The 27,904-nt window shown below is 30.7% G+C and overlaps 1 protein-coding gene across 1 annotated transcript in view; it reads left to right on the forward strand.

Moving 5' to 3' along the window:
* The first annotated feature begins 6,404 nt into the window (after nt 1-6,404).
* LOC132734493 (uncharacterized) overlaps nt 6,405-27,904 on the forward strand; it is a 37,943-nt gene continuing 16,443 nt past the window's right edge. The window contains exons 1-30 of the mRNA XM_060721236.1: nt 6,405-6,516; nt 9,446-9,526; nt 10,192-10,247; nt 10,780-10,956; nt 11,871-12,014; nt 12,486-12,608; nt 14,914-15,162; nt 16,556-16,697; nt 17,139-17,355; nt 17,597-17,749; nt 18,089-18,437; nt 18,623-18,926; nt 19,190-19,316; nt 19,581-19,811; nt 20,165-20,365; nt 20,795-21,072; nt 21,215-21,371; nt 21,650-21,865; nt 22,411-22,576; nt 22,790-23,055; nt 23,343-23,543; nt 23,801-23,942; nt 24,344-24,375; nt 24,602-24,743; nt 25,093-25,316; nt 25,581-25,748; nt 26,031-26,214; nt 26,510-26,624; nt 27,145-27,275; nt 27,504-27,721. Coding sequence (XP_060577219.1) covers nt 6,464-6,516; nt 9,446-9,526; nt 10,192-10,247; nt 10,780-10,956; nt 11,871-12,014; nt 12,486-12,608; nt 14,914-15,162; nt 16,556-16,697; nt 17,139-17,355; nt 17,597-17,749; nt 18,089-18,437; nt 18,623-18,926; nt 19,190-19,316; nt 19,581-19,811; nt 20,165-20,365; nt 20,795-21,072; nt 21,215-21,371; nt 21,650-21,865; nt 22,411-22,576; nt 22,790-23,055; nt 23,343-23,543; nt 23,801-23,942; nt 24,344-24,375; nt 24,602-24,743; nt 25,093-25,316; nt 25,581-25,748; nt 26,031-26,214; nt 26,510-26,624; nt 27,145-27,275; nt 27,504-27,721 — 5,247 coding nt within the window. The 5' untranslated portion in view covers nt 6,405-6,463. The remainder of the gene's footprint in view (nt 6,517-9,445; nt 9,527-10,191; nt 10,248-10,779; nt 10,957-11,870; nt 12,015-12,485; nt 12,609-14,913; nt 15,163-16,555; nt 16,698-17,138; nt 17,356-17,596; nt 17,750-18,088; nt 18,438-18,622; nt 18,927-19,189; nt 19,317-19,580; nt 19,812-20,164; nt 20,366-20,794; nt 21,073-21,214; nt 21,372-21,649; nt 21,866-22,410; nt 22,577-22,789; nt 23,056-23,342; nt 23,544-23,800; nt 23,943-24,343; nt 24,376-24,601; nt 24,744-25,092; nt 25,317-25,580; nt 25,749-26,030; nt 26,215-26,509; nt 26,625-27,144; nt 27,276-27,503; nt 27,722-27,904) is intronic.

A 27,904-nucleotide genomic window follows, 5' to 3' on the forward strand; every position in this document is an offset into this window, starting at 1 on the left:
TGTTTTTGTTTGATTTTTTTCTTTTTTTGGATGAAGACAATCCCTGCAGCATAATAAGGCCGCAAAAGTACACCAGTACAATAGAGTGAAATAAGAATCCTTACAAGTACAAGTTTGCTTTTGTACAAGTTTAATGTAAGTTAATTGCACTGACTGTTCCAAAGAAGAATAACTACAAATTCTGAGTTTAATCAAGGTGATCAATCCTAAAAAGCCTATTATTTCTGAATTTTTATCACGGATTTTTTATCTATTTACATTCTAACTGCAAGTTTTTAAGTTACATCTTGAAAAACGGAGGTTTTCAAAAATTACATTGAGTTGCAAAAATAGAGTAAGTACTATTTACACTGATTCGCTACTGGAACTTATGAATATTATATCTACATCATATTTAAATATCAATTTAAGATGAATCATGAATCATATTAGAACATAATTGCAATATTAAAATAATCAAATATGATATCTGTTTATAACTTAGCCTCCGATAAGTTGCCTTTTACTGCAACAATTATTATTCTGTCTTATTGTACAGGAAAAATGTATTTTCAATACTAATAGTATTTATTTTACAAGCACGTCATATTTTGATACCTGCATTATAACACATGAACCCTAAGAAGCTCATCTTAGCATCTTTGATGATGTTCTGGCCTGAATACTACATGAAATGAAGACGAAAAGATGCCCTGTGAGCATGTCATATTTTGATACCTGCATTATAACACATGAAGCCTAAGAAGCAAAGCTTAGCGTCCTTGATGATGTTCTGGCCGGAATACTACATGTAATGAAGACGGAAAAGATGCCCTGTGAGCAAGGAAGACAAGATTCTAGTCACAAATTGCTGGTATTTACGACAAAAATGATATAAGCACCACAGTAAAGCAATACCTTTGTCAGTATTGAAAACACAGAAGTACAGAATATTCGCGGGAAGGGTTTAGTGTAATGTTTAAATGAAGTGTTGTCCAACCCATTTGCATTTGTTATATACTTCTGTATAAATGTTTTGTACACGTACAATGTACTTGTAATACAATAATCTAATCTAATATTTAGAATGAAGAACGGGACACATTCCCTTTCCAAATTCTGTTTAAAACAGCTATTGTAGGTATTTAACGTTAATATCGCCCGTATCACCAGCTTAAACAGTATATGAAAAACAAAATCTTATATGATAAAAACACACGAAAGCTTAACTGAAATTAATAACATAATTATAATGGACACGCCAGACATTATGGACATGATTCTGACAGACTTAACCCATGTGTTGGTCCGTAAAGAGTGTAAAGCTATGCAACAGTAAGTACCAAAGTTGAAATGAAAATAGCAAATATAGGCAACCACCATAGATATCTTTAATATCTTTCTTTGAGGTTATATCAAATGATAAGACAGATTGTTTATGACCGTAATTACAAATAATTGTACGAAAACTGATCGTAAGTAACTTTAGACACAGACAAATCGTCTCACCGCATACATAGATTAGTAATTTGCACAACAATCAGTCAACACTCCAATTACAGTCGAACTTCGTTCGCTCGAACTCGGAGGGCCTGTGCAAATTTGTTCGAGAGATCGGTAGTTCAAGCCAACTGAGGTTGAACTATTATCACGTAGGACATAGACTTAAAGGTTTTCCAGTTAACATCTATTGAATGATAAATACGTCAATATACTTGTTTGTTAGTACATCAGTTCGTCGAATACGTCACTTCTTTAAATATTATGAATCAATATTCCAATGTTTTCAAATGAGTAATAAAAGCAACCACTTATGTCATTGATTCTACATGCCTCTCTATGATGCCATGAATTTGGACAGAGTTTTATATCAACTGTCCTAACTTTAATCGTAAGAAAATAAAATGAAATGATATGTTGACGAAAGAACGTACTGATAAGGTCTCTTGTAATATCTTGATCAGGATGTGTTTGATATATTAAAGCGATAGATTGTTGGTCCTATTATTAAATGATATAACATTTGAATGACATAGAAAAACATAGTAATTTACTGATATATCTTGATGTCAATCATCGGTAGACATGATCAAAGAAAAATTGCTTTAAAAATCACAAGTGCGACATGTCATTCTGACATTTCCTTATGAGACTACTTGAAATGATAAATATATCTTTGCCACTGTAAAGTATGAGGAAGGCTAACTTGAAAAAGCATTAAATATGCTGTCATCGAGAAAGGTAAAGCAAATAAATAGATAATTAAATCTTTCGTAAAGGGTATAATAATCCTCAGTCATTGAATATGAAGATATATAGACACATGTGTAAGATCTTAAGTATGATTGATAGTATTTAGAATAAAACTCGCGCCACTTTTCCGGTATCATCACACTCCAACTTCTAGTGGCTTGACGATAGATAAACATTTGTTTGCAAACTCCAAAATAAGTTATATATTGTTTTTTTCTTGATTTATATTATGGTATTTTTTACCAGAAGCGATATGCAAAATAGGTTGAACAATTACAAAAGATTATGTTTGAGACCTGGATAACTTTAAATTCCAGTTTAGACTTAGCAACACAAGCGGTGTTTAATACCAAACATACGGTTTGTCTGCTACATCAAACATAAATTACAACAGCTACAAATCTTTACCAGAAAACTCTGACTCTGTATGCATTGAAAATGGAAAAAGTGAGGCAAAAAGAATTTAATTTGTATACTTAAACAATACAACGTTACGAAAATGTGATGGTATACCATGATGAATACAATTGTACCCGGGTGAACACCCAGAGTAAATCTAAGTAAATTTCCTCGCGGTACCTTGCACAATTAAATGCAATTTAAAATGTATAGAATATAAAAGTGGGTTAAGAATAAGAAACATCGTTAGTGAACCAAATAATGATGAATTCAATTGGTAACAAGTTAATATACAGTCTATAACCTTAATCCTATACATTATTGTTCAATAACATCCTGTAACACCATAGTAAATAAGTCTTTCAAAGCAGTAACTAAATACGAAGATTGACTGCAAATTGTAAATCTATAAATAAGTCGCAATTAAAAAGATTAAAACCGACGATCTAATGTGCTTTTTTGTTTGTTTGTTCTATTTTTTGTTGTTGTTTTTTTTTTTCGGTTTTTTTTTTTTTTTTGTTACAAAATTGTCAAATGACATCGCGCTCGCACTTGGAAAGCAAAGCTTGAGTCATAGTTTCTTTATAAATTAGCGAATGAAACGAATACATTCATGCAAGGATAGCAATAGTCTTCAGAAACCCTCGGACTTTTAAATGTTACACCCTGGGAACTTCCGCTTTAATTCTCTCACGCATTTCCGTCGCCATAGTTAAGCAATATCTTTACAGGTATTGAAAACACAGAAGTTCAGAATTTAATGGAAGGGTTACGTGTAATGTTTAAAGGACGTGTTTTCCAACCCATTTGCGTTTGTTATATACTTCTTTATAAATGCTTTACTTTACGTACTTGTAATATAATAGTTTAATCTAAACTTCAGAATAGCAAAGCACTGAAATGGAAAACGTGACAACTGTCTTTTCCAAATTCTGTTTTAAACAGCTACTAGTATTGTAGGCACTTAACATTTTTTTCGCCCGTATCACCAGCTTAAACAGAATATAAAAAATTCTGATATAATAAAAATACACGAAAGCTTAACTGAAATTAATAACATAATTATGATGGACACGCCTGTGCTAGCGTCTTAAAGGATGTAAAGCTATGCAACAGTTAGTACCAAAGTTGAAATGAAAATAGCAAATGAAGGCAACCACCATTGATATCTTTGATATCTTTGTTTGTTTGTTTTTTGTTGTTGTTGTTATTTTTTTTTATTTTTTTTTCAAAATATAAGACAAAATTTTCATGTCCGTTATTGCAATTTATTATAAGAAACGTATAGTTAGTAACTTTAGACACAGACAAATATTTAGATATCCTTAACAAGAATTGCCGATTAAAATATTTAATGGAACTTAAAAAAAGATAATCTAAGAGGAATGTAAAAGAAATTGGACCTTTTAGAGCTTTCTCGTATTGGTTCGACATGTTTGCTTTAGCTAAATACATTTACAACCAGACGTTTAAATCCAGACCCATAAGTTCCTCTTAATCCATAAAAAAACCTTCAAGAAATTTTGTTTTACTTGATAACAGGTTCGTTTTTTGTTCACATTTTACAAAACATTTATTATTATTAAATTTGTCACACATTTTATACATTTTTTGCATTCATTAACAACGCAATGAACATTCAAAGTAAGCAAACCAATGTTTTATATTTATTAGCGACATATATGATGCTGCTTCAATGAAGCAAATGATAATTACATAATCTTTAATACTAAATGTGCATTTTCTATACGAAAATTGACATAATTGTTTACCTTATTTGTTTTAATTATATAAAATTTGGAACCGTTTATAACGACATTTAAAATAGATCTGTGATCCTCGATTTCCGCCCGGTTAAAAATAGCAGTTATAAATTGACCCTAGCATATCCGATACACCTATGACTGTTATCGTTTGTCAATAAAACATATCCGAATAAATAATTATCACTGTCACCGCTAATAATAAGTTAAAGTTCGCTCATTTCATTTTCTTAAATTACGTTTTGACGATGAATAGTTCGGTATTTACTCCATATCTTATCTGTGTAATGAAATAATATAGTTAGGATATCTAGAAATCGAGCTTAACATCTTTAATTATATTTGTATATCCGGCATGTCCCTGTTTGTTTACAGATATCTTTCAACATAACGTAAGTAAATGAGAAAGTAGTGATAATGATGATGATGATAATTTCGTCGTGATGATGAGTGTGATAGACATTTAAATGAAGGTGATGATGATGATTAATGGCGTGATGATGATGATGATATTATTATTATTTTAATTTATAGCATGTGCTGAAATAATATTGTCGTTTTGATGAGTTTAATAAATAGTCAAATAATAATGATAAATTAAATGTTTATGATGATGATTGAAATGGTGATGATGATGGTGATTACAGCGATGATGATGGAGAAGATGATGATGATGATGATGGTGGTGATGATAATGATGGTTGATGATGATGATTAATAGAATGTGAATTGAGATAGTGATGATGATACGATTGGTCTGCTCATGTTGATAATTATGATGAATTTGATGATGATAATTGGAATGTTCATGATTATGGAGATTTTGATGATGATGATGAAGATTATGATGATGACGTTTGTTGCAAGTGAATGCTTATGGTAACGATAGTGATGATGGTTGAGTAGGGATGATGGTAATGATGACGGTGATAATTGGTACGATGATGATGATTATTATTAGCATTTTATTTATTATTATAATTATCATTTTTATTTTAAATTGGATGATGATGACGATGTTGATGATGATAATTATTATGCTGATAATGATGTGAAGAATACAGATTGGGATGTTGATGAAAATGACGATGATGGTATTAATGATGATGTTTCTTTTTCTGTTGTCCAATTTGCCATGGTATATTTATACTTTGCATGCCCTTTTAGAAACAAACTAGTAAAGATATTAAAGCAAAACACATTTAACTTTTAAAGCTATACAATAATATAACAATTTTAGATAGTTTGCATTTTCTTGAAGCGCGTAAAAATATGGATTGAATTTGCCTCAAACTGGCATGGCAAAAACAGCAGTTATTTTATTTAGAGCAGAGATATCATAAATATCATTTAAGCGTGTACTGACCGATGAGTTAAATATATGATATCTATTGCCAAAATGCATGGATATCACAATTCAAATGAAATTATAGCTATTATAGTTTTTGTTTATATAATAAAGCACTCTGAAGTTTTCAATTAATAAAAATATTAGCATCTATTGAACATGATAACAAACTTTATTTTACAACTCAGTGTTTCAAATTTCGTTAGTTTCATAACAACACACATATTTCATATATTTCACTTTCTCAAAATTTATTTATTTATTTATTTATTTACGATTATCATTTTATTATGTTTGTATGTTACACACTAATGGTCTATCTGAAATAAACTTTACATTAATACGTGCTTAAATATTAAATGCATCTTCTCATATAATATCATTATACCAGTTTTGTAACCAATTTTGTTAAAAAGAAAATCAACAATTTAAAATTGAATTGTACTTACAGCGATGTTGTCATGTTGTCCTTAAAGTTTTCTTTGAATGCGAACAAGTCGAAGTTATTAGCGTCAATATCGATAGGGCGGAAGTGATAATCTTTATATTTCATTGGTTTTAGTTTATCTACCAATCAGTAACATTTGCCAAGTTTGCATACCAAACTTGGCAAGAGAGACCCTACAAAATCAAAACATTTGTAATTGCACGTACGTAGTAATTAGAACTGTTCAGTAAAAGACGATGCAGTAGCAGCAAGCAGTGTTTTGTGCCTTGAGAAATGGAAATTAACCTTCTCCGGCTGTTTCTTCTAATTTCTTTTGTTCATTTCAGGTAAGCATTTGGAACACATTTTCTACTTGATAGCTGCCTTACAATACTGAATAATTATATTATAAATCGATGTAAAAATGTTTCAATTCAAGAAAAAAGCAAGATGTTCGAGTATCATCATCATCATCATCATCATCATCATCATCATCACTGCTGAAGGTACTATCATCATCATACCAAATTTTGTGCTAAATATGAGTGTATTTTGTTTCAAATTATTGAATCTTCATATTTTAATGCCGTATTGTTTAAAAACATCAATCAAATTATACAAAATTTCATCCGTACAGTTTTTTTGACATTTTCATTAAATTCACAAAATGTATGCATAATTAATAAAATAGACAGTTTTAAGTTCATCGTTTTGTTTTTGTACCAAGTCTATGTATAAATGGTTTATAGCACATAAATGTTTCCTTGATTAACTACATTTTTCAATGCAGTTTTCACACATCGTTACATATCAATAATAGATTTTGGATTAAGTTGTACTTTTAAAACGTCGCTCGAGTAGCTACACTTTAACGTCGCTCTAGTAGCTACACTTTTACAATTCTTTGTATCAAAAATTAAAATTATTTTATTTATTGTTGGCATATAATTCATTTCTATCTTAAAAATAATTTACAATTGGTTTTTAGAAAATTCGCTTTAAATATTGTTATGGAGCAATTTGAAAAAACTGGCCTTGTATAAAAATCTGGATATGGAATGAATCAACCAAGGACTTTTACAGTTCCGATCAATGTAAATAAATGTGAAAATTACATTCGGCACTGAATCGTTTGAAGGTTTTAATTTATTTTAAGAATAACATTTTAACATTTGTTATACGAGACAATTGTAATGTAAAGCATTCCCCAATGCTAATACATTTACTGAGTAGCACTTGGTTTCAGGGGAAATCTTTATACCTATGTAAGCATTTGGTATCAAAATTTGCAAACAAAAGGAGATTGCACGATGGCCTAATTTCCATTAGAACATGATCATTATCAGAATGTTGTTTTATATTTTCAATATCGTAAGGGTGGAAATTAAAAATTTAAGACTTGTTATGTTTGCTTTTGAATACTTTATTTTAAGTTAGTATCTAATTTGGCCACCTCGTCTTCGGATAAAAGCATGTGTTTCAGGCCACATGGGCCTGGTGTAACAGTCTTTGAAATCGACTGGAACACAATCCTCCGAGTATCGAAAGGCAAACGGGCATTTAAAAAATCTAATTTTTACTTTTCATCTCTCTGCTATTTTACATTTAAAGAAAAATTCTGATAATAATCAATTTAAAAGAAACTAATTATCATATATTTCCTTTTTCTTTTTTTCTTTTTTTTTTCTTTTTTTTTGAGACAATATTTTGTTATCATGATATATAGACAGGTTACTGTTAAACCCACTTTACTTTGCTTTAAAATTTGCAATTCACTTTATTTATGAGTTTAAATTTTATTCGTCTGTGTTACTTGCGAAAAATTAATCACTTAATATGTCTTAACTTTAAAAAGGTACGTAGTTATTTTCTAAATAAATTCAAGAGTTTGTAATCTTTTTTTATTTGTATATATGTACACCAAAGAAATGCTTTAAAAAGATAAACAAACCCTCGAAATTCCAAATGAACTATAAAATGGCCACAGAGATATGAGTATGTGACAAGCAAGTTGAAAGCGAGTTGAAAGAAATTTTAATACATTTTGTTTAACATCTGAAAATAAATTCGTTCCCTCCTATCAAGCAAAGTTATTTTAAGATCAAATTGACAAATCAAGTCAATGTATCAATAATGTCGAATAGCAATGAAATGAAGCAAATAGTCCTTACAAAAACATCTGCTCTGTTTTGTTCCTTCTAATAAATTTTTAAGACATGCACATTGATATTTCAACCACCCGGTAACTTGATTTAACTACCCTTTAATACAGCGATTGGAAGAAGGATTACAAACAAGGCACAAAGTCTTGAACGGTATGATTGAAGATTAATTCTTTGATAATATTGAATGTGAGATTTGTACATCGAATAGCCGTAAAGTTTAGATGCTATATAAATATGAATTGTGATTCACAAAATTGAATATCAGTTTCAAAATAATTAATAGCCTAGTAATTGTAATATAATCCCATTATAAAAAAAAATACTTTAACATTGTCATAAATAGTTAAAGTAGTTAAGTTTTTAAAATGCTGTTTAAAACTAAGGGTAACAATCATCACCTTTTTTATTTTTCCTTCTCGTGTAAGATATTATTTGTGCCTTAAGAATATTCCTGAGTCTAGTATATTATGAGCTGAAATGGTTAAAAAGTCAACAGTTTTTAAATGTTGTATACTTAATCTAAAAGTGTTATTTGGTCTTTAATTTACTTTTATGTCAAGGATTACAAGAAATTCATATTAAGAAAAAATAGAATAAAGATCTTTTGACAAAGAAGTGTTTTTAGAACCATAACAACGACTTCGCTGATCTATTCAGATTGTCCATAATTAAATTATAATTGTTTTGGGGTTTAAAATCACACCGAAACTTTTAAGTTGTGGATATACACTCGGTTGTCCAGTAGAACCATCGGCTTTTCCGCAACATGAAAGATTCCAAAATATCTTTAAGGATTCTAACCCGCTGTGGTTCAAAGTCACCCACAAAAGGCATAAAAGTGTGCATTCCGACTTACATGAGATCATATGTTTTGACATTAAGTTTTTGTATTAAGTATTAAAGTATCTGCAGGCTTAATAAGAAATGAATTAGCTCAAGAAATAAGAAACGAATGTTTGATATTCAACAGTCATATATATTTCGCTAATAAGCTGTTGATGATAAAACTGTATCATTTTTTTTATTTCTGTTAATAAAACATTCAACAGTTTGATAATGTCCAAACCTGTTAACACTAAGAAAACGTTATTGAGTTTCTTTTGTCTTGCAGCTATGAATCCTGCTATACATACTACTCGACTTCGAAGAAAGTATGCAGTGGTTGGTGGTTTTGGAGAGGATGTGGGAAAGTGTAAGAATAGTCAATTGTTTATTTTTGCGCTCTGATATAGAAAATAATTAATATTTTATTATTGTTGCTTTATGATCTAATGCATCGATGTGATAATATTATATAAATCTTAAGATTTTGGAAAAAAATGATTTTACATATTTATTGCCATTGCTGTTATCTATTCAAAAAAATCTTAAGCAATGTCTAGTACATGTATTGTCAAATACTATTATTGGTTGGAGTCATAAAAAAACTGGACCATAAATTGATGCAATTGTATATTACTCTTTGTCGTAAAGACAAAGATATGTAATTATGTTAAAATAGAGTTTCATTTTATAAATAGTACAATCTTGGTAATTTTATTGCACTTTTAAACTTCTTCAATATTCATGTGACGCTCATTTAAAGCACATTCGTATAATAAAGTGTCTATTTTAAAAGGGGGGATGGGGCAGTCACTCGTATTTTTGAGAATTTTCCCCTTTTTTCAGAGGCAGGGGGGTACAAAGGGAAAGAAGAAAAAGATCGACAAATGCAATAAATTCTCACTTTTCGATATATATCCCTCTGTTTTTCGAATCCTAGAATAGACACTGTGTATAGGTTAGTGTACATATGAAATATATGTTTCACTATCATTATATCTGTTTGGTATTTATAAGAGTCTAAATGTCTTACAGGTATAAGAAACATAGCCGATGCTGTTCTGGTTACAGTGGATGGGCTTGTCACATACGTATGTTTTATAACTTCTTTCAAAATCGAATTCTATCTCTGTAATACTTGATTTGGCATTTCTTACTAATTTTTATTATTTTTTATTAATCAGACACCCTTTTTTCCACTAATCTGCGGGCAGCAACGTATTCTCATGGATAGCCGGTACGTCCGTGTCGCCTGGTCATTGTCTGCAATGTTTGTTATTCAGTCAGTAAATATTTCTAAAAATTCCTCTGAATATGATAAATGTTTTGTCAAGATTAAAAGATGCACAAGTCAAATCCATTTAGAACGATAAAGATTTTAATAAAAGTAGAAAATACATGATTTTGTTTTCATTTATTGCCGACTTACAGTGTAAAGGTCTTTTGATTTGCCCTTATGTTTATGTTTACTTTGCTGGCTTTTTGTGTCACACAATTTGCAAAAAAAGAAATGAAACATGAATCTTTGAGGATTTTGTTTATACTTTTTAATCATAGTTTTTCATGTTTCGTATTTACCTTTCCATTATATATAGAATAGTTTAAAATAATACTTTCTTAAAGCGCGATGCCGCAGAGGATATTCTCCGGATGCTTGCAACATTCCTGGTGAAGGATATATCAAACATAAAAGTGGCATAATAGTGAGGGACAGTGGAGGGACATGTGTCAGTCCAGCATACTGTGTAGGCTGCCATGAGGGGTTTTATCCTGTAAGTGATCACAGCGGTTATTGCAAAGGTAACTACCTTTTAATGTGTTTTCATGGAATGGATCAGTGTATAAGCAGTCGGTCGATAATCTTGAAAATGGATGATACGTATGTTATTCTATATATCAAAATTCACACTTTAAAAGAAATACAAACATAATCAGATTAAGATATTGCTTCGTTCTGAATGAAAAACCTTTTCGTGTTTTTTTAAATGTTTTTTAAGGTACAAAATTAATAAAGATCGCAGAAATAAACGATTTTATCAAATTCTAATTTGCATAAAGAAAGTATATTTAGCATTATACTCTAACACTCATTCTTGCAAAATTTAAGCGCACGTTGATATTCATTAAAGGAGATGACAACAAACATCAACGGACATAATCACTCGAGCACACAGCGTTGTTGCATTTTTGTAAATGATTGACTCATTATTACATGTACAAACAGCTTTCTGATATGTGTACCTAATTTCTTAAATTCCATTTAATTGAGGGTCGGTAGTTTTTTTGCATTGATATCTGAAATAAAAAACCCATAGACTCATTAAAAGCTTCGCTCTTGGAACCCAATTTTTAAATACATCCGCAAGCTTCTGCAGATGTAAAAGTTCATCAACCATCTATTGAAAATAATCCATAGAATTATCTATAGGCAACAGCTATATTTGCAATATTTAGTAATATTTTACTGTTGACAGTATTGCCTAACAACATGGTTATGTTTATTTAAACATAATGCCCAATTTGCGGGAGGTATTGCTTAAAATGATTTGTAAAATGAACTGTTTCAAATAGTAGTTTGATACTACTTGTATTAATAAACATTACAAAATGTACATAAGGAAGTCCTGCCGATTTACATAATTGAGTGAACTGAAATAATACGTTAAAAATATCGAAAATGTATCATGGTTAGGTAATACTCATATTTATTATAGCCTGTCCAAAGCCAGCACACTGCAACTTTCCTTTCTGTACAACAAGTACTAACAGCAGATGTAAGTATTGTTTTGGTGAACATGCTAGAGATAAAGTCGGTTTCAACGAATATACAGGAAAGCCAGACGACAGAATGTGTCAAAGTAAGTTCGATATGATAACAAGATTCACAAACACATCACAATGTATCAAATACATTTTTTGCTTTATTAAGCCTCTTTAGTTGATATGATAAATTATCCAGTACACATGATTGAGTGAACTGATTGAAATGATACGCCAAACATATCAAATTGTATTACGATTATCAAATAATAAAGGACAGCAAGTTCAAAATACAGTGTTTGTTATTTTACAAAAACAGTTACCCTCATTTGTAACATACATTTTTATAATAAATAATGTTGACAACTATATATGTGTAGAGTGTAGATTTAGTTATTTCAACTGTTATTTGTAAAGTACCTTTATAAAGTCTTGTGTCCTTAGGTTGGTACTTTTGAGTTAAAGATGGGAAGTGATTGATAATGTAATACAATATGATATCAAGTCGACAAAAAATAGTTATACATAGATTACTTTTTGAGATATGAACTAAGCATAATCTGTTTTAGAGGCGTGTTCTTGGAAAGAAGGGGCAAGGTGTTTTCCAGGATCATGTTCAAACACTACGTTTATGATTCTTGATAAAGACTGTAAATGTGCTCCTGGGTTTGGAGGAAGAGATTGCGCCACAGGTACATTCACTTATGATTTATTTTTGTGACTCGTAACATTAAAGATGTTGGTTAAGCAAACAAAATTGTCTTAACTGCATTGTGTAGTCATTTATATTATGTTTTTTATCTGTAGATCATAATAGATATGCACTTTTGAATATGCAGTAGTTAGTGTATCTTAATGCATGTTTCAAAATAAAAGTGTAGTATGTAGACACAAATTATGGTTCGATTAATATACATGAATGTATAAATGTAAAGAAATAATATGCCAATATTAACTACCAAACCGGTTGATGCTTAATAATAGTACACATGATCAATAGTCCATTATTTCTATGTACGAGGGATGATATAGATATACCCGGAAATAAGTAATAAATTAAATAATATAAATTAAAGGTTCATATAACAAGACTATATTAATGCGTAACAAATCCTCAATACAAGGAAACAAATTTCTCACAAAAAATTCACACATGCTCAGCACATGCATATCTAAGCATAGTAATGCGCATACGGCACAGTCTAAACGTTGTCCCAAGCGGTGATGTCAAAAACATACCAAAATGTTTTTTCAAAGTATTTGCTGCTTTACGCAATATAAGGTCAATGCCTTATAACCCGTTGGGTGAATAATCATGTTCTCATAGTCTTTTTTGTTGGTAAATGCCAAATGACGGTCACCTCAAGTGCGCAGACAATTCACTCAAACATATAAATATTGAATGTTTTAAAACAAATCGGACTGTGCAGGAAATCGAGAAAAAAAAACATACGTATATTCAAGCTACTCTCCAACACAAATGGGGTCTGAGGACATCAACATATTTGTTTACAGTTAATTATTATTTATTATGCATAGAAGTAAAATTTGCAGTTTTCAGGAGATAAATACGATGAAACTGTTGTTATGTTTCACTTGACACAGATATAAACAACCTTTTTATCACACTTGTGAACATGTTGCAAATGGGACAGCTTGATGCAGGAAGAACTTATTATATATATGTGAGTTTTTAAACGGATTACCGATATATGTTCTTCTTTTTTCTCTCTTTTTTATAAACATAATTTTCTATGATATATTGTGCAACAATCGATTGCTGGCAAGAACACAATTGCTCTACCGGTAACAAACGTATCTCCTTGCAACTAGTTAACTGGTGTGTGTACAAACGTCAATATTTACAAAATAAAACGTTGCAGCATCAAAAATTACAGCATCATAAACATTGCAAAAACTGTACTTTTATGTCTTGTTTGGACAAGACATGTATTTATCATCTAGTACCATATAAATGTACGAGTCTGTGGTGCCATTTTTTTTCTTTTTCTTTTGGTGACATTTTACAAAACGTCCAAACTACAATGTGTGGGATAGTAGCTTTAAAGTTAAAGGCATAAAATATATTAGATTTATATTTGTCTTTTGATTAAATATAAAAGTGTGCATGATATGCATGATGAAGATGTTAAAATGTTGTCGTTTTTGTTGACTAGCTTATTATTAGAAATCCGTCGAGTCGGATAAATGAAATTTTAAGAATAAGTTTTGGATCAATAAAATAAGTACTAAAAACAAAATAAAGATATATGCAATTAATCAATAGAGTTTTATAAAAAAAAGAATCGGATTAAAATTTCTGAAGACTGCAAATGAAAGCACATTTGTCTTCTTCAAGCGCCACAGCGACGGAGAACGTTAACGTCATGCGTATTCTTCTATCCAACAAACGGCATGTATAATTTTTTTTAGAAAAGACCAACTTTCTGAAATATCGTCATTTATTTCGTTAACCTTTGTTAACAAGATACTTGTGTTGGGTCTTTTTGTCACATTAGGTGTTTTTGAAGGAGACTATCCGACCTGTCCGACAAATGTTAATGAAAGCGCCGTTTTCGGACACCCTATGGACAACGTTTTCGAATAAAAGCAAAATCGTTACGACTACTAACCGTTCAACATTGATAACACAGGTATCCAATGTTCAAATGGCGTGAAATTTTGCAGTGGCAAATTCTGGTGTATTATAAAACTTTCAGTAGGTCATGTTCTTTTTTTTTATTTGGCTGCGCCTATGTGGCATTTCCATTATTATTTAATGTGGCTTGAAACGTAATCAATAATATATTGTTTAGAAATAAGTTAAGGGATGTAGCATCAAACGTTACGCAAGTGGAAATGTCATGAACACCTCATTTATAAGAATTAAAAAACAAATTCTTGGTAATTCTATATCATCCTTCGTACATTGTTTTAGACGCATCGTTGAACTTTGTTCATATAACCAATAATAGAAAATTATTATTATTATCTAAGCGAATTCGCATAAGCTGCCAACAATAAAGGATCTATCATTAACCCTGGAAGATTCTCCTGAACCTAAGTTCATTGTTGACAAGTCGCTTGGTTTGACATTCTGGACAAGGTCAACTAGTTGGTCGCATATTTCGATGAATGCCTCATCCAATTATGTTCCTGAAATTGATAGCGGAAATATGCCGAACTATATAAACAAGTATCGTATTGGTATAGAGGCTATGAAGATCGATTTGACATTGTCAAGGGGTAAGATGTATATCTTATACTATTATACTATAAGATTTGTTTATTCCTTATATGTTATGCACAAACAGACTTAGAAATTTTAATTTTGTATCTGCTCTGTCCATCTTATCTTAAATGAAGTTAATTCAAAATAGTTTGCAAAACTGTCAACCATAGCATAATATCTAAGTATAGGTTAGTGTTTAATAATACATATTAACAAAAATAATTGGTCAAGCCTGCCGCAGGCAGGCGACCAATTATTTTTGTTAATGTGTATTATTAAACATTAACCTATTTAATGATCAACATTATTTTTTCAACCAAAAACAAGGCATTTCTCTAAATCACCGATAGCTCCGCTCTTTCGCTCTAAAAAAGGTCTATACCTTGTCAAGTTTCTAACATGTCACATTTAGAAAAGCTAAATAAATGGCCTTTTCAACATATAATTAGGCACATTTTTTACTGAAATGTCATAGAATTTATACCTTTATCTACAGCAAGACTATCATGTTTCTATAAAATATCTGGGGAAAAAACAGCGAGGAAAAAAATGCAATTAGGTAAAATCAATTGAGTTAATGAAATGTGTAAATCCTTTTAAAATAAATGGAAAATGTGAGACAAATTCGTTGTTAGCTTCAAGTTCTTCACTAACATTTAAAATCCCTATTGATTTGCTCATTTGAAAAACAGTTAACCTTTTTTTCTGTATGTCAATTTAAGTTTACAGATGGAGGGGGTCCATTTACAATGAGTTTTCCAGCCAAAAATGTAAACATTGTATTCTTAATATCAAGGATTGTTACTTATTGCAGTTACTTTCGACTGAAAGAAAATAATGTTTTGGTTACTTTTCTAGAAAATATAAAAATTAAATTAGTCAGCAATTTATAACAGACATTTTTCTGAGAGTTAAAAGGATATAAAAAAGTTACTATGTAATCATTTATCTCTGCGTGCCCCACATGTATTATCTATGTAATAAATTAATTGATTGTATCCTAACATTTAGAACACCTGACCTCGCTTAATTTTTTACGTTGGCAGTGTTTTGCTAACCTTAGATATTTTACAATTCAGAGTGCAAACCACAACTCTAACTCCTCCCCAATATAATGCATTATTGAAATTTGTTAGACTGGTTAGACGACAGATTAAGTAAATTTTTTTTAGGTAATACACATTAACCGAAGTTAGACTTAGCAGAAATTTGAAAAATTCTACAATGTGATTGGACAAAAAGTAATGTTGATCATTAAGGAAGTAAGGTTGTTCAAGCCATTTGTTTGTTGGCTGATAGCAATTGTTCTTATTGTTTTGTATATTGAATCGACACGTGGTATTTGTATTACTTGTAGCATTCTCTGCTTCTTATGTAGCAATATTGATATCATGGTATTTTTTTAAGGTCTAGAGGTTGATGTTTGGACAATACATGGGAATTGCATTAATTTCGGCGAGAATTGTGATGAAACGATTGCCAACAAGCCAATAAATATGATATCGTCTTGGAAGAAACTGTTTAAAGGAAACTTTCAACATGGGGATATGTAACTTTTTTTTATATTTGCAAATGCAATTAATAATATATAAATAGGAGACATTAATCCTTCTTTGACCAAGTTTAATGATAATTCCGAACGAAATGTGATAAAAATATATATTATCAAGATAAATGTTGTGTTGCGCGTGTAATGTCATTAATATTTAGAAAGATTCCATAAGAAACATTCCTTTCTGTATTCATCATTGATACTTTCATGTTAAGGACGCTCATCATAGTTTCATAGTTGCATTTTACATCATTATAGATGTCATTATTTTCACACTCGTACATATAAAGAGCTACATAAGCCTTTTGTCAAGATACTTAGTAGCTTGTGTAATTTAATTCTTTATCATTTTCATTCCTCGAATCAGTGCAATAACGTAAAGCTATTAACCCTTGATAACGATCAGCTTAATCATAAGCTAAAATTTGTATATTCTAGTATCAAGTTTAGCGTTACAGCTGAAAATGGTGGAAAGGTTTATTATGAAGACAGAAGTGTGACCATACCATACCCCATACGGCAATATAGTTTAACTGGAATAGCCAAAACAGAGGCTGTTGTAGTTGGAGTTGACATACTCCCTCCTGTACATTGCTTTGAACAAAGCAATAATTGTACTGAAGATGCATTAGTAGCTACTGATTTCTTGACGCAGGTTTGTATTTCAAACAATTTATTAATACATTTATATACTATCCGAAGTCAGTATTATGAATCAACACATTCTAAAGTACTTTGATGCCATTTATTGAATAGCCTATATGTTTTGCTTACAAAACAATTTAATGAATAAAAATATGTTCAATACATGCTGGATTTTATACTGAGGTGACTAATTTAATAAGCTAAAGTTGCATACATGTATATGAGAATATGTTACTTAATTTCATTTTCAGCCAAAAGTAACTGTGTATTGGAATGGATGGCTTGATAGTGATTCGGGAATAGGGGAATACATCTTTAATATCTATGCACTGGAGATGAAATCGCACGGAGGTCCACTGACAAATGGACATATGCTACCTGAAAGAAACGCTAGTAACTCTCAAGTAAGAACAAGTTGAAAAAGAAAAACATTTGATTAAAATACAATCGCCATGCCTATTTTACATTGGTCATGATACAGTTTGATTAAGATTGATTGATATATAGTTAAATGTGCGGTCTGGCCTTAACCTTAGACCATTCAAATAGATGTTTTTCTTTCAAAGATATTTACATGTAACATCAAGGATCTCCATTTAGAAAACAGTTTCTATTTGATAGACTCTATATTTTATTCTCTGTGTTCTCATTTAAAATGTCAACCCCTTATTTATAATACTCAGAATAGTCTTCTTGCGAATTAAAAAAAAATAATAACAATAAAAACATTATTACATTTTCAGTCTTCAATTACACTTGATCTAGAAGAACCTGGTCCATATTCCATAGAAATTCTTGCATATGATCGTGCAAAAAATTATAAGGTTGCAAGACGAATTATTTTGTTTGACAACGCGTCTGTTGTTAGCCTTTTCGGTGACAGGACTAAGGTGTACCAAGCTGGAGTTACCGGCTGGATAAATAAATACAGCGACAGTATTGAAGTTACTTGGCCAGGGAGATTTCGAAATGACAGACATAGCAACGGAGGTTGGTTAAATGAAGTTCAAGAAATAAAAGAGGTTGCGAGAGACCTTGATGATCGCGAGGGAAGATCAAGTAGAACTGTAGACAAAATTGACAATATTGAAGGTAAATAAGATGGATGATCATTTATGTATATTACGGTAATTCTAAATCTTGTAGTTTCTATTGAAAAGTCTGACAATTTCATCTAGACTTGCAGAAGTAAAACATTATGTTACTGTGCTCATCAAATATAGTGTTGTTGATCATAAAATGAAATCAAGAATATATCTATATGTTTCTTCATTCAGGGATAATTAGATTTGAAACTGCGTACACTGTGGAACTGAACAAAATTTCAAAATACAATGACTTCCAGAGAGTACCTGATGAATATTTTCATGATGAAAAAATGGTATTTACAAATGAAAGGTTGATCGACGGCAAGAAATTGACTTATTTTGTACGCGGCTATGATGCTATAGGGGAATACGCTGAGGACAATGTAACAGTGATGATAGATCTGTCGCCTCCAGTTATACAAAATTTGTGGCTGACAAAGGGAGATTTAGTCAATATCAGCGTTCACAGTGTTTTGGAATTGAAAGAATTGACGTAATAAATATATTCAACATTTAGTTTCATTCGCAATATCCTATTAGATAACTTAAAATGTGTTGCCTCAATTTGCGTGCACCATTAAGGCCAAAAACTTTAAATATCGATATGACAACATCAATACTTAAACTAAAAATACTTACTGACTAAACCTCAATATCTGTATTGGTAAGAGATTACAAATTACATGCTTGATACATTTTCGTTAATTCCATTCAAAATCAAACATAAAATTACATTTAAATGTTTCTCTTTTACAGAATTGAATGGGAAGCATTTGATTATCATAGTGGTATACATGAGGTGTCGTGGAAGATATTTGATAACTTTACGAACGATGTTGTAGTACACGGTAACGCCCATGAACCTCCACAAGGAGAAACAACGGTAACTATATTTCAAAATCACAAAAAAAAATATATTCAATACAACAACTAAAATACAATATTGGGTTTTATATATAATTGTCATTATCATTTTTACATTAATTAAATGTTCTGTATTTTGGTTAAAAAAAGAAATGAAATTAATAAGTGGAGATATCTGCATTCTGAATTTTTCGTAGAAAGCTTGTTATCAAAGTAATTCTAGTTATCATAGTAAAATTATGTTTGTGTTTGCTTTTTGAATTGATATAATATTTTTTTTAAGGATTTAAAGGAATGTAATCAAAAATATGGTTTATATCCTCGAGGACCAAACTGCTACTGTTCTCCGTATAATGGATGTTTTCATAGACATTATCAGATCAAACCACCAGTTTCTAATGGTAGTAATGGGGGTTTACACTTTGGTAAAGAAATAGGTGATCATGATTACGACTATTATATAGAGGTAACTGTCATCAACAGTGCTGGATTGTCAACAACCGAACACAAAAAGGTGCTGTCATTTATTATGTTTGTTGAGATTAGATATTTTATCAAATTTATTTTTATATTTCTTTTCTATTGAATTTAATGCCAATTCAGTTAGCGATTTAGTTCTATATATTTTACTTATTCACTTAATCATTATTTATTCTTCCTTTCAAAACGTCAGTCAAAATGTTTTAATTAAAATACATGTAGTTTGAGTTCTACCACATACATAAGATTATTATTAAGCGTTTTTGAAAAAAATACAATTATTATAATAAAATAAATCTTACTGTATCTCAAATCTAAGGTTATAGTTTTTCATAGTTTATAAACGTATACGCGTCCAATGATTTGATTTTATATTCGTTCCTTAAGATTACGATCGACACATCCCCACCACACGAGGGCAGAGTACACGATGGTATACCAGGAGATGCTGAAGTTGACTTTCAGCAGTCTTTAAAGCTTGAAGGTTATTGGGATGATTTTTTTGACAAAGAAAGTGGAGTGTGGTTATATACATTTGGCTTCGGTCAACAATGTTTACATGAAAATGAGCTCGATATTCATTCAAAAGTAAGTCCAATACAACAGTTTATGCACTAGCTTTTGTAACGAACAATAGTCCCTGTTTAAAATTGTTATAATACAATGTTTCCTATTTCTTTCTTTTTGATTTTGTTCAATATATTTTGTTATGATAAGATTGTTTCATAATTAAAAAACTCTAAATCGATTTAAAGTATTTAACATTTAATGGCGCAATTTAAGAGCTATTATACATGCATAGAGTTTAATGCATATAATTGCATTTGCTAATAAACATGTTGTAAATTTCTTATTGGTTACTTCATAAGTGATTATATGTCTATATAACATTTAAGTCAATAAAATATTCGTGAGGCAGCCACCCATCTAGCTTACTGAACGTCGGTGATTCAACTCATAGGACCAAATTATAAATAGATAGACTGTAAATTATTGAATATTAAAAATTCAATTTAGGTGAATTGGACGTACGACAGTAGAGCTGAGTTTACAACACCAAAACCTGGCAAATATTTTCTCACTGTCATGGCATATAATCACGCACTTGGGCATAGTAAAGCTGTTTGTTCTGACGGTGTTACGATAGACATCTTACCGGCAATAGTGTCAGAAGTTGTACTTCATGATGCAGTAACGGCAAGCGGTCTTATCAAGAGTGATCTTAATGATACAGTTTATGTTTTATATAGAAACCGTGAATTGGAGATAATTGATAATCCAACTAATACTTGCAGGTAAGGTTTTTCTGAAAACAAGTTTTGTCATTGATGATATAACAAGTGAAATGCTGTTTTCTATTAATCGTTTATTGCAACATGTCTTCAAATTTGTATTGAAATCAATGAATTTATGTAATCATTTTGATATTGTTGATAGAGATCAAGCAACGCTAGTGCCGGACTCCAAAATAAAACTCTACCCTCAAAAGAGACATTCTAACGGAACGATGAGTGTAACCTATTTGAATGACGAATGTAACAATCTTCATGGTGTCCACTCAGACTTACTTTCTTATGTTACATCTGATTCAAGGGTATATTTACTTCATTTTAACAGTAAAGTAAAATTGTAATCATTAAACCAAGTGTAAGTGAGTTAACAAAAGATATTCAAGTACAATCTTGTAAATTAATGATACACTGCAGTGAATTTTATCTAGTAACAATACGTAGTTTGAAAAGAAGTTCAGACAATTCACATATATGTTACTTTACGGATTTTTGTTTTAATAACGTGTTTGTTATTTTTATTATTGTTGCAAATAAAAAGTTTGTCGATGATTAGAAATTGTTTAATTGTCTGTAAATTTAGATTGATATATCATGGAATGTTACTTTTGGAGCCGGAAGCGTTCATGATTACGAAGTAGGAATAGCGTCTGAGAAGTCTAAGTTCCCAGATGTTATGGACTTTACTTCTTCACACCATCATCAGCATATGCGCTTATTTCATCCTGATATTTTTGACGGGGAACAGTTTTTTGTCATGATAAAAACCATTACGAAATCATCCGTCACAGACATAAAGGTAAACAGTCATTTTTGTAAGAAATGTTAAAATTAATTAACAATGTAAGCTGCGTTAAACGTTTCATTGTGTTACTTTTTTATAAGCAAAACGTAATGTGTATCAACGATAGCACTGTAGCTTTTAATATCTAAAGATTAATTAAAGCAAGAATGTAAGCTGTTTTATCTCAATATATTATTATTACTTATCATTCATAATTATTAAAAGTGGATTGGTCTACAATGAGCGTATTTCAAATATTGATGAAAAACATAGAAATGCATTATTCGTATAACAAAACAAATGGGGAAAATGTTGAAAGAGTCTTTAGTAATTAAGTATAAACATTTATATGAGGAGCACTGATATTTTGTTCTAGAATTTATAGATTTTTGTTAAATCGAATCGTCTGCTAAATACTTACAAACAACAGTCATATATAATTCTTTAGCGGTGTGTTTAACGTTATGGGCCAGTGCACTTAAATGCCTTGTAATCACGTAATCAACGAATGGATAATACATTCATAGACAGTTTCTGTGTCTTTTAAAATTCATTTTTAGACAATTGGACCGTTTGTGTACGACTCATCAAAGCCAGATTTTTCTGGAGAAATCGGTCTTTCTGTTGAAAATACAAACAGCGATACTTTTCTGATAGCAAGATGGAACAAAGATGCTTTCACAGATCACGGAGATCCTAATGCCTTGAGATACGAAATAGCTATTGGTCAGTGTACAAACAATTGTTTATTTGATGAAAATATATACGTATGTTTATATGCAATTGCATGTTCTTGAAGCTTCGTGTTTCTTTCTGGCATAAAAAATTATGTTACATCCATTTTTTTTTCAACAGCATAAAATGTCCAATCTTTTAATTTACTCGTAAAAAGATACAATCATTTCATGTTCTCTAATTAGTAATGTGTGTCATTTTTAGGAACCACAAGAAATGGAAAAGACATTCTTCCATTTACCAGAATATCTACTGGGGGAAGTTGCAATACGCTAACACCGCCGACTTGTTCAGCTTTATCAACGCATTTACTTCAATGGCACTTACATGGTGAAATTGACTATTTTGTTACTATTAAAGTAAGAGATACGGCAGGTCATTTTGTGACAGCTTCCTCAAAACCATACAGACACAACATTGAATTGGCATCGAAGGGCATTGTTCATGATATCGACGGCAGTTCGTCAAAGGTGTAATCTTTTTTCTAATAATTTATAAGAGTATTGCTTTTTCAAAATCTAAATATCCAGTCCGACTTAATAAAATGTTAATTAACTCGATTCAAAATATAAGTATTTCAGACGGAAAAGCACACAACCTCCATAAATCAGTTTTTAACGGCATATTTTAAGGGGAAAACATTGTGCTGTATTAGTTTTAACTAATTATTGGAACAATAGAACACTGACTGTTATTTCATGCAATCCTTATAAGTTTGTTTCAACTGTATTAATTGTGTTTTAACAAACTGTTTTAGTTTGTTGACATTGATGACATCGACTATCAAACAAGTACCTCTAAAGTAACAGCGAGATGGTCAGGCTTTGAGCACCCACATGAAGATATAAACTTTACAGTTTGCATTTCTAACACTACTTCCAAAGACTTCATAACATGTGCAGATAGCGTTTCTGGGAATAAATATACATTCTCTGGTCTGAATCTAAAACCTTATCAGGTAGAAATAGATAACATAAATTTTAATTCCCTTAAATATATACGGATCTTTTCTTTATCATTTATATGCAAAAAGGTCATCTGAAACTTCATAATGATAGTGGCTGAGGTTTCATTAAAATCCAAATGATTTTATTTGCAAATTCGTTTATGAAATGAAATTAAAATTTCTTTATATGTTTATTAGAATAATTGAAGTTTAAAAGTTTTTAATGACTGTTAAACTGCAGGTTTTGATCCTATATTTCATATATTCAGATATATTACCAAACTGTTATAGCCAACACAGAAGCAGGCAATGTTACCGCAGTCTCTGATGGGGTAACGGTTGTTGTAGAAGGGGATCAAATAAGCGGAATCGATGTATTCGATGGTGTTATTTGTAATGATTCTGTTGCCGGTTTGTACATACTATCTGCTGTTATTGACATTATTCTTTTTGGTTGGTTTTTAAGTCGCACAGTATAAGTCATATAACGACTTCCCATCTTTATTGTGGAGGAAAACCTCAGGTGCCCCTCTGTACATTTTTCTTGGCCCAAATGGGCAACTGAGTAGAACCACCGACGTACCGTAGGCTAGCGTTATTGCGATTATACAATGAATATTTTACATACATTTTGTACATTTGATTAAAAATTCAGTGTACACGTTTGATTAAAATTTCAGTGAACGTTTATAGGATTGTTTACTTACAATTTTGATTAGCATGTGAATATATTTTCCATAAAAATGTAGTATTACAAAGCATAGGTAAAACACATTCTTTAATTTCAAATAACATTTTCTGGTAATTTTCAGATATCAACTTGACGACGTCTCATCATGACGAGGTAAAGATAATATAGCATACTTACATCTTAAAGATATGCATAAAATTGATAATTTGACATTGAAATGATAATAGGGAGTAAAATATGTTATATAAATTTCGCTTGCCTGATAAGAATATAGACATATTACAGTTGCAGAAGTATTCACACATCCTGATAATTGTGTGTTGCAAATGTTTAATGCAGAAAGAAGTAAAACATTTAATAATTGCTTTATTTATTATAGGACAAACATTTACAGTGTACAGAAGATAGAGATTTCCAGGCATCAACAAATGTGCTTCAGGCACACTGGAAATTACCAACTGAAAGAGAACATGTTTTACGTGATATACACTGGGCTGTAGAGGAACGAGCTCCTGTTGCAAGTAATGTTGTTGTTTTGGGGTTTTCTTGTGTTTGTATTTTTTTTTTTTTCGATAAAATTTGTCTTTTGAGTCAGATGAATTCTAATAATATGTATATTTTCAGTCACCATGCAGTCGGTTTTACCATGCAGTTGACATGGTCTCATTCACGACCATGGTTTTAGATATAATCTTTGGTTAATTAATCAGTAAATGTATTTGTTAATTATTTTGAATATCCAAAATATTTAGTATGTGCGTATCTAAAATTAGAAATCATTTTGAATACAAAAAGAAGACACATGATTCAAAATAAACAGCTACAAACCAGATTTAAAGAAAAACTTCACTATCTTTTTCACTGCTTTAGATATATGGAAGATTCATAGTGACTATGAACCATTGAGAACTAGCACGTCATACATGAAAGAAAGTGGTTTATCATTATCGCCTGGTCGAACATATAGAATATCTTTGAAATTCTGTGCAAGACAATATTGTTTCAAACCAGTACATAGTGACGGTGTTACTGTTGTTCCAAATCCCCCATTAACTGGGAATATGTCAGTTATATATACCGCAAATACAACATTGGTAAATTTGTACTTTATCATAATCATAAATGCATTTCAATAGATATTTTTATTTACCTATTTATAAGCGAAACAGTAGAACTTAAAATATAACATTATCATAGTAAAACGATCAACTTATAATGAAATATTACCATTTTTCTTGATATTTCTTTATCTTGATTTATTCAAATAATGAAGAGAGCTAAATGTCTTGAAAAAGCTGTCAATATTTAATGATATAATTACGCAATACCCTATAGAAAAAACTAATTACAATGTTTAGGTTGAAGTCGATTTGGAACCCTTTAGAGATTCGGATATTGAAGATCTTACTAAGTCGAAAGACGTCATGGGTCATTATGAATGGGCATTTGCAGATGAATCTGTGTTAGGACGACTACTAACAAAATGGACACGGCTATCGTATAAACCATCCAAATATGATACTTCGGTAAGTTGATAACCACTTACGTTTCATAGTAAATTGGTCCCGCTACAATCGTCCTACAAAATGCATATAGCGAAATACCGGTCAATTACCTCCCTTGCCACTCATCATATAGGAAACGTTAAGTCCTGTATAAGACGTAGATCAGAAAGTTTATTTACAATCTTAATTAAAAACAACTAACATTTAAGTAGCATTTGAAGAGATGTATGACATATTCATTTAAACTTTCTGAAAGAATAAGAAAAACTAAATTAATTAAAAACTTAAATTATTTATTTGCAGTTCAATTTCACAATAGACCTTAATGAAGAAATTACTTTCACAAAGTGTTGGATATTGATTATTCGTGGGTATACTAAAGCTGGTTTGTCGGCTACAAAATCTTCAGAAATCAGAAATTGTAAGGACTTGCAACAAGTACGGCCAAGTGTGGTTATTGACGCGGTCGGAGACCCTTTATCGACAGGTTAGACGTTCAGGTTTTTTTATCTGTTATTATGATATTTTTTCTAAGCATTTCAGGTAAAAGAAAATAAAACCGATCTTTAAATGTTATATATACTGTAATAATAACCGAATAAATGCTAGATGATTTAAAATTGATTTAAATCAAAAGTATTACAATTGGTCAAATAATGACTGGTGCCTAAAATCGTTTTATATGTAACGGTTTCTTGAAATATTTTTAGTTTCCCATGTTTTAATGCAATTACACCGCGTTTCAAAACCTTCAACACTCATTCTAAAATTGTGTTTCACAGAAGACGACCATGTCGGAAAAGAAATCTTCTTAACTGAAAATGATGTTTGGAAACAGCCTGACAGAGATTATACCCCATATAGCAACATTTTAAGTGCAGTGTGGCCTACATTAAGGTAGAAATGCCAAGTTTATTATGGTTTGTGAGAGCATTTATAAAATAAGAAATACCGTTTATCATATTATGTTTGCGTATTTCAAATCTCGTGATTTTTGCAATTATCTAATTGTATAATTTATCGAATACAATTTAAACAATTTTGTATCTGCAACATATTCCCTTTTTCTATCTCCCTCTATCTCTCTTATTGACTCGCTGCATATGTTTCTACACCTGTATACAAGGTGTGAAAGAAAAAAAATTTAACAATAAATAAAATAAACAAAAATACAAAACATGTTTACACGTTTTGTCAAAAAATGGCATGTTTTTTTGTTTTGTTTTTTGTATTTGAAAAAATGATACCTAGGCATAACCACATGTAATACTCGCGAATTTCATTTAAATCAAATAGAAATGAATTTTAGTATATATATATATTCGCGATATTAGATTCCGCGAATATAGCAAAATCTGGCGAAAAACAAGATATACCTGATCAAGGTTTGAATTCTGTGTATGCTTGTTTTATTTAGGCACTCGCAATACACATGGGCTGTATTATTAGTAAAGGTGGATGACCCGACAGTGTTTTACGATCGGTCAAAGAAGTTGAACTTGGACGATCCATGCGAACACCCCGATGCTATCAAATGTGGAAAGACAGGTTTGCTTAATTATCAATACATACAATGTATATACAAATATTAATATAATAGCGATTTCAAAAGAAAAAAATATCAGTACATGTTCCATGTTATAACTCAATATACATTATACCAATTATATCCTCGATATACAGGAAATTGTTACTAAATATCATTCTTCTTCATCTAATTACATTTTAAAGCTTTTTTGTCAACAAATGAGCATATATTTTTATTTACCCTATTAGACAACGAATTCGTCAATGTTGCCTTCAATTCTGGTGAACTTGCACATGGCAAACGCTATATAGTGTGTATTCACGCTAATGCATCTAAGATAGAACATGAGTTTTGGGATCAAGAATTAGAGGAGATTGACGAATGTAGCAACGGGATAACAGTTGATCTAACAGCACCAGTTGCAGCCAATGTGTGGATAGGGAATGAGAAAGAAGACTTATTTCAAGTACAATAGTGTTCATTGTGCTCTTTAATTACAGTTTAAATAGTAATTCACAATAAAACTATTAGTAGTGATTTTGACAAACAAATCAGACACTTTTTTAATTGCATTATTAAACTGAGTGCACTGCTTGTAATAAAGTTCTTCCGACTGCAGGAGTATGCTAGTTCTTGTAATTTATAATAT

The sequence above is a fragment of the Ruditapes philippinarum genome, unplaced genomic scaffold, assembly GCF_026571515.1.
Source record: "Ruditapes philippinarum isolate M1 unplaced genomic scaffold, ASM2657151v2 ctg3440_1_1_1_1, whole genome shotgun sequence".
NCBI classification, from domain to species: domain Eukaryota; kingdom Metazoa; phylum Mollusca; class Bivalvia; order Venerida; family Veneridae; genus Ruditapes; species Ruditapes philippinarum.